Source organism: Cibotium barometz, chromosome 57 (assembly GCF_041138505.1).
Source record: "Cibotium barometz isolate CiBa-2024 chromosome 57, ASM4113850v1, whole genome shotgun sequence".
Classification (NCBI taxonomy): domain Eukaryota; kingdom Viridiplantae; phylum Streptophyta; class Polypodiopsida; order Cyatheales; family Cibotiaceae; genus Cibotium; species Cibotium barometz.
In genome coordinates this window covers 16072891-16086104 of record NC_141102.1, presented here as the reverse complement: position 1 = coordinate 16086104, position 13214 = coordinate 16072891, and the positions used below count along the sequence as shown (strand labels likewise).

Below are 13214 nucleotides of genomic sequence, written 5' to 3'. Positions count from 1 at the left end.
AGTGTCTGTTCCCATTTTTACACTGATGCAATGTGCCCAATACATAATGCGTATAGCATTCATTCTTATGCACATTCCAAATGCAACTCTAGCTATGAATAATCTTGAATTTGAGTGAGATTTACAAGCATTAACCAAGGGTTAAATGCAAAAATGATGATTATCACAATTTTATCAGCATAATTTTCCCAGAAATTACATTAAATCAAGGGTAACCAATTTGTACGGGATGGTTGGAGTATCAAAGCAACTCCGATTTGCAATCTGAAGTTATAGGGATCTATATCACATACCTAATGGTTAATTTGAACCCTCAATTGTACCAAAATATAGTGATTAGTACTGATTAATCACTGATTAGCAAATTAATGCTCTGTTTTGTGTGCAAAAAACAGAGTATGCGGGGAGTCCAGATCTGGTGCCTTAGACTTCAAATGAGCTCAAATGCTTTCAAAGGCATCAATAGCAATGAGTTTCGTAGAGGATTAAGCCAAGAAACACAAGATTTGACCAAATCTTGAAAGCTTAATCTCTGTTTTACCAACCACGTGCAGATTTGATGAAGAGCTTGGATCTCATTGTAGACTTGATGAAATTGAATTCTGTCTTCACCAGCTTGTAGAGCATGCTTGAAAACACCTTGAGCTAAGAGGAATTAGAGACCTTTGATTTGTGGAAGTAGTAATGTCAAAAAATCCTCATAAAAAAGGCGCCAACAAAAATCGCGAATTCTCCTAAACGCTTCGGCGGTTTGCTGCATGGAGTTGATGGGCTTGAAGAGCATTGAAGTGGCTACCATATGCTAGAAGGGTTTAAGCTAATTGTGAGTGTGCAAGGTGAATGGACTCCTCCACTGGCTGGGGGTACAGAGATGAAGTGAAAAATAACTAAAATTTTGATTATTTCTTAATTATCTACTAATCTTAATTAATTAAATAATGGGCTCATAAACCTGATGGATTCTAGGCATGGCTCTGATACCATGTTAAAATTTGAGCATTGTGATGAGCTATGGTGGATCAAACACTAGAATCAACATCATTAACAAAGTGATTAGCAAATAATTAAGACATAATTAGTGGATAATTAACAAATAGATTAATGTAGGCATGGATACTCAAAAACTAGCAAATTCTCATTAGGGCAATGCCTCAATTTATAGAGTTTACATCAAGCATCTAATCCCACTGATTTCTCCTTGATTCACTCCACCTCTTTTCCCTGATTCTTTCCACCTCTTCACTTTTCCCAGAATATCTCCACACTTCCCAGAATATCTCCACACTTCACTCTCCCAGTAGATTCTTCTCACCTTTTCACAGGTTCTTTCACATTTACATCTTCTCTTTTACAGCCTCTAACCAAGGGCTTGTTCCCACACACACCCTATTCACTTGTATTTTCAACAATCCTAAGTCCCAAAGGAAAAGAACTTACTGGGAATGGTAAGCCTAAAGGAATGCACATTTGAATTATTTTCATTAGGTAAAACACTTTTAAGAAGCTATTTGCATAATACACTAACATTTGAACATAAAGGAAAATTTTGGGATATGGTTGGGTGGAGAATCAAAGTTCTAGTCTTACAAGTCTTCAAGCTATTGATGCAAGGAGCATTACAACCCATGTTTCCTTCCAACTAAAAACTTGAGAGAGGATTCTTCATGGATGTGTGTAATCTGTAACCAATTCAAAGTCCGTGTGTCCAAATGGTATAGCTCATGTGATGAGATAAAGAACATTATACGAGAAATCTTAATAATAATAACCTAATACATAAGCAAAATCACAATTCTAATCAAGCTTGCATTTATTAATGAAACTCTCATATAATGATCTCCAAATATAACATGATATAGCTCCAATAAGCTCTACCAATTTCCACACAAATAAGTGATCCATAATCATCCAAACATACGGTCCCAAATGAGCCATTAAAGCCATAACTTCTTTGCCATTATTCTAGACCCTTATGCCACCTTTTCTAAAAACCAAACAAATTAACCTTTGAACATATAGAGAACCATAACTAAATAATGTGGGGGAACCCTCCCCCCCCCCTTCCCTCACCTCATAGAAAATACGAATCCCATCAAATTACAAATGCCAAATACAGGGTGAACTCGTGCCACGCTTATAAAGCCCAATTTGTTGAAGCACTCATTGATAAATCCCATAAAGAGGTTATTGATGCCATCATGTGAACTACCCCTTTAAAAAAATGATCTGTTTACTTCGAACAGCATAAGAGTCTTTTTAAATGTCATATAAGCACATAAATGAAAACAAGTGACATCCCCTTTAGGAAAGATCTCAGCCCTAGAAAAGAAAATATCTTGGTACAATATAAGCTACTCCAATGTGATTGCCTCCTCTTCTCTAGCTATGCTGCCTATTCAGGAGTACTCTACTGCAAAAAGAATAATTTCTAAGGTCAATGGGAAGGAGTTGAATCTCCACTGTCTCTTGAGAAGAGTGCAATATGTTTTATTGATCTGAATAAATCCCAGATGATCAAGAACTAGCTTTTTAAGGAAAAGATGTTTCTTGACTGTATATGTTTTCAAGAGGTTTAAGCCACAGGTAGCCATCTCCTCTCTAACCTTAACAAGGTCTCCAAGGAACATCAAACAGTTTGTGTCTGATCACACTCAAGTAGTTGGGGAACTACTCTAGGCATGCACCAATAGATGGGCTAAAGGTTAAAGCCACAGGTACCCATTTCCTCTCTAACCTTAACAAGGTCTCCAAGGAACATCAAACAGTTTGTGTCTGATCACACTCAAGGTAGTGGGGAGATTGCTCTAGGCATGCACAACAGATGGGCTAAAGCTATCGAAGGGCACATTGTTGACCCCTCAAACACATGGATTGCAGTTGAAATGCAAACTGACTTTCTTGGTTTTTAGTCTTGGTCTCGGCTTCATCAAGGCATAAACTCTGGAGATCAGTTCTCCTGTTGGGTGGGGACTTCCCCATTATTATGGTTGGAGATTACAACATGGTGGTACATCATGAAGACATATTTCAAGGTCTGGGCCTTACCATCAAAGGTCAAGAATTGGAATGCAAGATCTTTCATGATATGGTTGATATGGCTTCCAACCCTGAGTTTAAATGATCTAATGGGATAGAAGACATCTCTCAACTGGCTTTCAATCAGCAGCCCACGGCTTGGACTCAAGCTATCAAGGCAGCCCCAAGACTTGCTCAGACAAGTCAAAACCAGAGTTGACCATCACATAAAGAAAAAAAGAGAGAATTAATTGGAGGTCCTCCTTGACCTAGAAAAGTAGGTCAATAAGGGAGATGCTGATAACCATCCTTTGCTGGTAGACTTCAGGGAAGAAGAGGAGATTGAAAATAAGCAGGAGGTTCAAAAGTTTCTTAGAGAATGGTGGTGGACAGGAAAGGGGGACATGCTCGACTAATGAGACATTTACATGTCTCAAAAAGAAGAAAACAAGGATGTGATTCCAATGCTGAGAAATAATGTTGGTAACCTTGCCAGTTCAGTGGAAGAAAACTTCAAAATTTTCAACACCCGCTTTGAGACAATCTTCTCTGCCCCTCCTCCTATCTTTAGAGAAAGATAGGAAGCATGTGCTAAAATATCTATGTGTAGGAAAAGGACAGCCCCTCTTGCACTGGAAGCTTCTCTTGAATGAGACCAATCCAGGGAAGAAAGCCATTGATTCCCTTGAAAATGGCAAAAGTCTAGGTCTTGATGGATTGCCAAGCCAGTTCTTTAAGTGTTTTTAGAAATACCTTCTCCCCCCTTATACTTGTCTGGAAGGAATCTCATTCCAAAGAGGCCTTGGGAAAGTGGAGACCCATTATATGTTGTCCATTGCATACAAAATATTTGCTAAAGCCTTTTCTAGAGGAGGACATGTCATCTAGATGACTGGATCAGAAAGGGCAGAAGGGTTTCATCAAAGGGAGATACATTCTGGATGCCATAATTGGGCTATGGGAGGGATTTGAGTATGCCCAACAAACTAATCATGACTTTATATTGACTTTGATGAAGCTTGTAAACCTAGCGGGGCGTGCAGTGTGAAAAATTCAACCACATGTCCAAGAGGTAAAGATAGAGAGAGATGAGGATATAGGGATCTTGCACAGTACACCACACTGAGCGGGGAACAGGCCCCGCCCCCTTTCAGGAATAATCCACGGGCACGCTGGCCAGGATCAATACAATCAATGAATAAAAAACAAACAGATATGCCGATGTAGGATATCCAAGTTGATGTCGATGTCGAGGCACAAGATCTCTGATGTCGAGCACACCACGAGGATGACCCACAAGTATCTCTCACCGGGTTAGTACCAGATCCAAAATCCAAATCCAAATCCAAGTCTAAGCTCCAAGTCCAAATCCTAGTCCAAATCCTAGTCCAAATCCCAAGTCCAAGTTCCAAGTTCAAATCCCAAGTCCGAAACTCCAAGTCCAAGTCCAAATTCAAGTCCGAAACTCCAATCTCAAAGATGGGTAGTGGCGCGACAGAGTTGGGTGGCGGTTGGGCAGAGATGGGCGGCGACAGCTTTGGTCCGGTTGAGCTGGGCAGTGGCCAGGTTAGGCAGCGTCAAATCTCAAAGATGGACGGCGGCGATGAGAGGCAGCAGCAACTGAGCTAGGTAGTGGCTGGGACGCAAGGAGGTGTATCAGCAGGTAAGGTAGATGATGATCTCCACAACTTTATGCCTTGATCCAAGAGAGAGACTCAAAGTGTCTTTTTATACTTGGGGAGGCTCACTTTTTGCCAAAAAACTCTAACCAAACTTTGCTTTTGTCTTTTTGTTTTATATTTTAATAATAATAAAATATTACTCATCTTTTGTCAAAGTTCTTGATTTATGCTTTTCTAGCTTTAGGGCCTTGCTTTTTGACCCTGGAGCTGCTTTTTGGCCTTAGAGCTGCGTTTTGGAAAAGAGGCCTTTAGCTTTTTGGTTCAGCTCAGTCTCCTCTTTCCAATGGTGCCCTTCGCTAACTCAGTTTGACTTTTTTGCTTTTGACCAAAATTGGTGCTTTTTCCCATGCCAACTTCATGAACCCTGTTTCCATGCTTTCATCAATTTGTCCATGTGTTCGGGCATGAGTTCCATTACGTGAAAAAGAGCTAGGAGGGCCAAATAGTTACAAAGCTTAAGATAGACTTGAATGGGACTGTTCCACAGTCTTTGCATGATGTAGGCATGGGTCCCACGTTTATCCCAAAGTTGTTCAAACTCTTTTCGGTAACACAAAAGCAAGGGTTGTTGTCAATGGACAATTGTCTGGCTCTTTTGTTTTAAGGAGGTCACTAAGACAAGGTTAACCCTTGGCCCCTCTTTGTAGTAGATGCACTAGGTTGGTTAATTGAGGACGCAATGCAGAAGCAAAGTTGAAAGGTATAACCCTTCTTCACCATCAAAAAGGTATAACCCTTCTTCACCGTCAAAAACAGATGTGTTTGCAACAGTAAGCAGATGTGATACAAGTAGTCTGCTCCAAAATGATCCACAATCTGTACTGCCTTTCTGCAAATGTCTCCAAGTTTTCTGTGTTGCCTCAAGTTCCCAAATCAACCACTCTAAAACAGGTAACGAGACATTATTGCAGGACCCTCCCAATAGATCATTCATGATTGCCAAATGACCCATGAGGGGCAGATTTTTAGACCCCTAGGAATCCCTATGGGTTTTGGGGTGACCCTTCACTAGAAATGGCAATGGGTGATGAGGAACAAGCTAAAAGAGATGGAAAGGGTTACAACAAAGTTTTTCCTATAGGCTGGTTGTACTCAAACATATTTTTGTGCCCACTAATTTGTACTTCCTTTCATGTTGGAGACGTCCCAACAGTGATTTGAAAACCCTAGAAGCAATGTGCATGAACTTTCTGTGGGGTGGTGATGCTGATGCCTTTAAGTTGCCTAAGGTGCTTGGAATTATTACTCTTCCTTAAAAAAAAAAAGGTGGTCTTGGACTCCCAGATGTCTGCCTAGCAGATAGGCTGACAGTGAAGTGGATGAAAAGAAGCCTTGTTCATCCTTAGGAAGAGTGGTCACAACTGTTGGAAGAATTTCCCAATTAGAAAAATCTTCCATTCTCGACTTTGTGCTTTTGTAAACTCCAGATTTAGCCAAGTGGAAGCATGCTAGTAAAGGTATTTGGAAAGTGTGGAATAGATACTAAGGCAATTTGACTTCCAATAATAAACTCAGATTCAAAGCACGAATGTATCATTTAGACTCCCTATAGTTCTCAATGGTATGTAAAACTTCATTTAGAGAGGCCTTCAACCCCTAGCTTGTGAACTCTCTAAGAAGGGCATTTCAACATGGGAGAGCTTGTATAATGTGGCTAATCCTGCATAAAGCCCTTTGGACTAATGAAAGGGTTCAGAAAACAGGCATAGGTAATGGTTTATGCCTTAGATGCAAACATCATATAGAGACCATTCCCCATTGATTCTTCACTTGTGACTAGAACAAAGAGGCTCTGGAAGTCCTCTCGGAGTGCATTAAATGTGTTCAGCCTACTCCCTTGACATGAAGGAGACCTCGATGCGTGAACTATTGTTTTCAGAAGAACTAAACAGACATTGTACAGGGTTTGAGCAATTCTCTGGCTGTGCAAATGAGAAGGGCCTTACAAGAAACATCATAGGAAGCAAGGAAAAGGTTGGTTGCAAAGATTGTTGATCTGGAGGCTAATCAAATGACCAAGATGGAAACAGATGTCCAACGAAGCTAGAGAAGCAGAGAAGCTAATTGAAGCAAAGGGAAAGGAAGAAGTTGCATACAGTATCACATATAATGAGGTTACTCAATGTATTCTAAAATTGGTAGAATTTCAAGCTAAATTAAGAAAGGTTCATTTTGCAGGTAGCCCTAAATTAAAGTCAAGCTTTCGTCGTATAGAAAACTTTTTATACCTTTTCACGCTTCATTTGTATTTTTACAAATTTCTTGAAAAAAAAAACAATTGACATCACGTTGATGACTGAAACCAAGAAAAATCACAGCTCATTTTATAGTAATAAATAATGACATAAAAGCAATGACCACCATGGTCCCTGCAAAGCATTGTTACTGTCAAATCATTTTTTTTGTATTTCCACCTACACATGTACCAAAGCACTGTTACTGTTGAAACAATTAATTTCATCGAGGACTAATGTTGATTAGATTGTTCCAATCCGGCAACGCTGTAAGAGGAATCTATGTTCGACGACCAACTCATTGCCATATTTCTAACAAGTACTCTCAAAATTATAACAATCATACCTACAATTCTTATTTCCATGTTGATGAGCAATCAAAATCAATTTTTACTATCTTGCTCTTCCATTATTTCACAAAGTGCTAAGTTAAATTATACTTTCCACTAAGGGATAATCCCCTAGAGTTCACTACTTTCAAGCCACACATGGCTAAAACTATCATTAAGAGAGTGCTTGTTTTTGTCTCTCCGGATGGCAGCCCCTTAGAAAGTCTATAGCCATCAATTTACTGCTACTCCTCGTCACCCTTCCTATGTGGCTGCTGCAAGTAGAGAGCTTGCTAAAAGATGCCACCGCTTATTGCTATATGCGTAGCTACTGATGTTGATAGAAGAGACGCATACAGCAAAGAGAAAGCTCTTCTAAGTGCTTTCTCTTTGCTCTTAAATCATGTGCTGCAAATGCATACACGCAGGACGCTTGTACAACAGATGAATCCCAATGGGTTGCCTATGCATGCACGTGTTTGTGCCCCCACATAACATGCACGCATAGGCTTGTACAACAGATGAATCACCCACATAACACGCTTGTGCAACAGATGAATCCCAATGGGTTGCCTTCCTATGCGGCTGCTGCAAGTAGAGAGCTTGCTAAAAGATGCCACCGCTTATTGCTATATGCGTAGCTACTGATGTTGATAGAAGAGACGCATACAGCAAAGAGAAAGCTCTTCTAAGTGCTTTCTCTTTGCTCTTAAATCATGTGCTGCAAATGCACACATGCAGGACGCTTGTACAACAGATGAATCCCAATGGGTTGCCTATGCATGCACGTGTTTGTGCCCCCACATAACATTCATAAGAACACACAAAGGGCACACAAAATACAATACACCACATTTATCCGGATTGAACATAATGATGACACTAAAAATTAGGAGCCAACTTGAGAAACATCAGTGAACTCTATGGATTGAACATGATGATGAGGCTTCAACTAAGGAGCCAGCTTGAGAAACATCGGTGACCTCTATGGATTGAACATAATGATGAGGATAGAACTAAGGAGCCAACTTGAGAAACATCTGTGAACTCTATAGTCATAACTCCGTATGTAGAATGTGAACACATACATGTTTTATTAAATTAAAGACAGCTAAATAAGCCTGTGATTACAAAGCAAATCTCAAGAAAAACTGCTACGGGAGTATGAACTTAAAGGGTTGCTCTCAAGAACTGCACAAGAAGGTATAACAGAGCAATGAACAATCCAATTTGGTACAAATCTCTCTGGGGATTGTTATCCATCTGGAAAAACTGCACGGTACAAACAAAATGATACATGCAGGTTAGCTTCTAACATTAGAGATAGCTCGCTGGTGGTCGGAGAAATCTCTGACCAGCCTTAGGTTCTATAGCATTTGACTTATAATAAGGGTGTTGAATGTATGTATGTATCTTAAAAGCGCGAGCGCGCACACACACACACATACATACATACATACATACATATATATATATATATATATATATATATATATATATATACACATATATATATCTCTATATATATATCTCTATATATACATATATATATATACATATATATCTATGTGTGCATATATCTGTGTGTGTGTATGTATGTATGTATGTATACACACACACACAGAGCATGCTTTCTTATTTTAAATAGATGTATAGTTCTACTAACACATGTAGACGCCTTGCCTTGGTAGGGTCTCCAAGCGGATCCCGGTAGTAATTCTCCTTGTCCTCATCTTTCTTCTGCAACAGCTGACCAAGGCCCTGTGCGGCCTCGGCTGCATCCTTCCCACTCTCCACAGTCGAATAAGCGAGCCTTGAAGTCCAAAAATAAGCTTGAGCTAGTGGAGATGAGGCCGACAGATCCCACTCTTCCACGTGCTCCACAACCTGGCCACTGATCTGGTTAAGTGTGAATGTGCTATTGACGGCCAAGACTAGGTCCCCTCCTGAAACCGGCCCAGCAAACCTGGGCCTGCCTCGCAGAACCCATCTAATACTCAGGACGCTTGTTGATTGCATCACCATTTCGCGCACCGCCTGAGGCAAAGTGCAGGCAGAGATGGGATCACCTGTGTTTTAAGTACAACTTCCATAAATTCCAATCAATCTGCGGTTTTCTTTTTTTTTTTTGGCAACTGCACCACAGAAGAGTGTTGAAAAAAGAAGAGAAAAATGAAGGTTCATTTGAAAAAGCAGCTACAACCCACATAGAATGAAGGGCAGCAGCCAGCTTACCACGGAAGGGTTATCTACAGCACCTCTCATCCAAGATGGCCTTTTATACTTCTCTCGACCTGCAAATGAGCGCAGAGGGTCCTGTAGAAGGAAGAAGTCATCACCGAGGGAGGCACAAAACATCAAGGTCTAGACAACACGCATGCTGACACTGTGCTTTGGCCGTACCTTGTATTTCACAAACGTGGCAAACGTTCCCAGTGCTCGATTGCCCTCTCTCATCTCCAGAATGTCTCTCACAAGCTGCCGGGCAGTTGCCTCCACAGCTGGACTGCTTATGCACTGGAACTCGTCACATAGCTGGCCGAATGACAGTCCATCCACTAGCTTATCTGCCTCCGACTTTTCTACAGATGTGGCCACTGCAGATGATGCAGCATCTTTGCCATCCGATGGTGTTGCCCCTTGTACTGCGATACAATGATACTATTTTCTTAATAATCCACGAATCAGTGAACAGATGATGATAATGCACGCATTGCATGGCTGCTATCAGAAAGAGGGCCTCTCTAAAGGAAAGCACCATCATCATGGGTGAGAACCCAATGCCTACGCAGACCGAACACACAAAGGAGGGCTTCAGCCTTCAAGCTTGCAAAGCTTCAGAGAAAAAAGTGGTCCATATACGTAGATGGTTGAATGAAAAGCTAGGAGTCACAACCCTCCAGGCCTACCAAACATGCCACCCCCAACAGGGGCAAAGAAGAATTACTGAAAAAACTGCATGGGGGCTGTAATAGCACAATGCAGCCTGCACCAAGAGATTTCAATGACACATTTTACCAAAAAAAAAAACACTAAAACCTAGCAAAAGGGATGCCACACATGCAAAGTTGCACTTGGGAGACAGGAAACTTGGGTGAATAAATAGAGTAGCCATGCTATATAGATGACTTCTGCCTCACTTGCAGGAATGAATGGATAAGAACATTATAATTGTCGAATTCAGCCAAGATTACCAGCTCACTTGACAAACATCGATGAGCCTTTACACTTCATAGCCCAGGAGAAAAAGCACCTGCTCTTGCTGAGATGGTAATCTCCATCCTGATCTATGGACAGACGTTGCAAAAACGACTGCACACGGCCCTGAAAACTTGCAATGATGGGTAATGCATGGGACATAGAAAAGGGCCAGATTTCAGCATAGACAAGATGTGAATATTTTTGGGAGCGTTTGTACCAGGCCCAGCCAAGGCACACTATGCTTGAAAAAAGGGCTAAAGGGGTCAAATCCCCCGATTTGGGCTCCTTTTCAGCGGGCCCACAGGCTCACCTGCCATCCTAAGATGAAGCTAGACCTGGAGAGTCCCCTCAATCGGGAGTACATCAGGGACTGCGCGCTGGAAGAGTTTGCGAAGCTCCGTTGCACCAAGGAAGAGAGCCAACTTGATGAAGGGCACATGCAGTTGGACGTCTGTTTTGCTGATACAGGGACCTATTCTTGTGGTAGGACGGAGACTGGGGGAGAGACAAAGATAATGAGGACATGGTAGATAAAAAACATGTCACTGAAATCAGGCAAGCTCACATAAAGAAAGAGGCCATGGTAAAGAAACGATTCTGACGACATATCTGTAGTCTCTCACAAACCGAGAGGCATAAGGAATGCAAGCGGCATGGTTTAAAAAAAACAGTGTGTGATGGCATGTCTCTCATGCTATGCAAGGGCTATGGTACAGAACAGTTACTGAAGACATCAGGGCATGCTGGCATAAGGGATGCAGGGGCAATGGTGAGAAACAATGTCTGATGGCATGCTACTCACAGAAGGGCATGATAGAATGGGGAATTCGAGGGCCATGGATGAGAGCAATGGTCTGACGGAATGAAACACATGATAGACAAAGGGATGGGATGGACTCACCGGGTCTGTAACGACGGAGGGTTCGCATGATGGATGGGCATCGCCTCTTCAATCCATGTTTTGCAGCACAGCCCAGAAAGGGTGTGGATCTGCTCTTCAATTCAGGCGCTACGAACGAGCAGACGTTGTTTGACAAGCTGATGGGCATGGTTGCCTGTTCTCCTCCTCTCAACCAACTGTTGTGGGCTCCTGCGCGTTGCCGTTCCTTGCCATTCCTTCGTCTTTGCTTTACCCACACAAATTATAATAGCTCCATTTGATTATCCATCCTGGCAATCAAAATTTGTGGATAGCATAAAATATCTTCTTATGGATAAGGAGAAGGGGGGGACCTTGGGCTCTCCTTACTTTAGGGACACATTTCCCACCAAATTTCCTTGTGTAATTGGGAAGGTGGATTACTCCATCGGCTCGAAAAACAAAAACAAAAATTACTCCATCGGCTCACACAAACTACCACCGTCACGTACCTCATTGGCATCGAACTCGAGCCCCCATAATCGGACCCAACCATTCTACCAACTAGATTTGAAGAGGATTCACATGGGGCTTCTACCTACCCTTTGTGGTGGCATCTCCTCATTTAAAGGAAAAGGGAAGGGGACACAATTTCTGGGGATTCACCACGTGCACCCGCCCAACACCGTGGATGATACCATCTCTGGGGGGAAACCCCTCATTTTGGGGGGGGGGAAAGGATTTTTCAGTCATCACAAGATTTTCACAGAACATAGTCCACAAATCCAATTCGTGATTGTTTATGTGCATGAAGCCCATACACATTTCATGAGACAAACTACCTCTGCTAGGTTTACGTCTTCACACAAGCAAGAAATGACTCTCATTGTGGAGCACATAGGCTTGTGGACAATTAATTATGATTAAGTGGAGGAATCATGGGGCATTAACAAACTTACAAAGGGGAAATTTTGTATTGCTAAGGCACTTAACAACAATCTAAATTTAGGTATTGAAATCCCATTAAAACTAAAGTACAAAAGCAAGTTTAAATCTAGAAGACACCAACACTAGCACAAGCACTTGTCTATAGTCAAGGTCCAAAAGTTGAAGGGTAAGCAGGTATCCCCAAAGACTCTTGTCAAGACAAGAGCTACATGTAAATTAAAGTTATAACTACATTAAGGGAGATAGCTAGGGTTGGTGGACTATAATCATACCATTAATCGGAGAGGTTATTCCATGTATCATACAACATTAAGAATGTGAGCATGAATAGCAGAATTAATCTCAAAGAGTTAAGGCACCAAAGGTCCCAAATATCATGCTTAGACAAACATGGGGTTCTTATATGACTTAGAAACACACAAAAGGGTAGGCAAATACCCAAAAAAAACCATGCTAAATCAAATGTTAAATCGATGCAATGACTCAAAAACGCTACAAAAGGGTAGTAAACAACCTAAATCAAGCGTTAGATTAACATGGGATTCTTATATGAATCAAAGACACTACAAAAGGGCAGTAAACAACCTAAATTAAACGTTAGATTAATAGGGGTTCTTATATGAATCAAAAACATGTCAAAAGGGTAACCAAATACCCAAACAACCATGCTAAATCAAATGTTATATCAACTCAATGTTCAAAGGGTGAGGGAACCCAAGGGTTCCTAATGTTGGATTAACCCAATGTTCAAAGGGTTAGGGCAGCCAAGGGTTCCAAATAATGTGATTCAACAACAAGGGTTTCATCATGAATCACAAATAGGATATAAGGGCATCCAAATAACCAAGCAATCTTGTCAAATTAACCTACTAAATAAATATTAGAGTAACAACAATGTTTAAAGTTTGCTTGTAACATGTTTGGGAAGCCATAATAGATCAAAACT

General features: G+C 41.2%; 1 protein-coding gene across 1 annotated transcript; it reads right to left on the bottom strand.

Annotated features, from left to right (window-relative positions):
• Nucleotides 1-8322: 8322 nt before the first annotated feature.
• Nucleotides 8323-11627, bottom strand: LOC147606490 (transmembrane protein, putative (DUF2358)). The gene is made up of 5 exons (XM_086791915.1): nucleotides 11363-11627; nucleotides 9664-9905; nucleotides 9496-9576; nucleotides 8944-9297; nucleotides 8323-8532 (listed from the first exon to the last, which is right to left on the bottom strand). The coding sequence occupies exons 1-5, from the start codon at nucleotides 11508-11510 to the stop codon at nucleotides 8431-8433; spliced, it is 927 nt and encodes a 308-aa protein (XP_086648041.1). The 5' UTR covers nucleotides 11511-11627; the 3' UTR covers nucleotides 8323-8430.
• Nucleotides 11628-13214: the final 1587 nt, after the last annotated feature.

What these genes read in the sequence shown, in the direction of transcription:
- LOC147606490 (XM_086791915.1), bottom strand. Translation starts at nt 11,510, where the DNA reads ATGCCCATCAGCTTGTCAAACAACGTCTGCTCGTTCGTAGCGCCTGAA. An exon ending in CCTCCGTCGTTACAGACCCG is followed by an intron (nt 9,906 to 11,362) that starts GTGAGTCCATCC and finishes ATTGTATCGCAG; the next exon opens with TACAAGGGGCAACACCATCG. An exon ending in CGCTTGGAGACCCTACCAAG is followed by an intron (nt 8,533 to 8,943) that starts GCAAGGCGTCTA and finishes TGTACCGTGCAG; the next exon opens with TTTTTCCAGATGGATAACAA.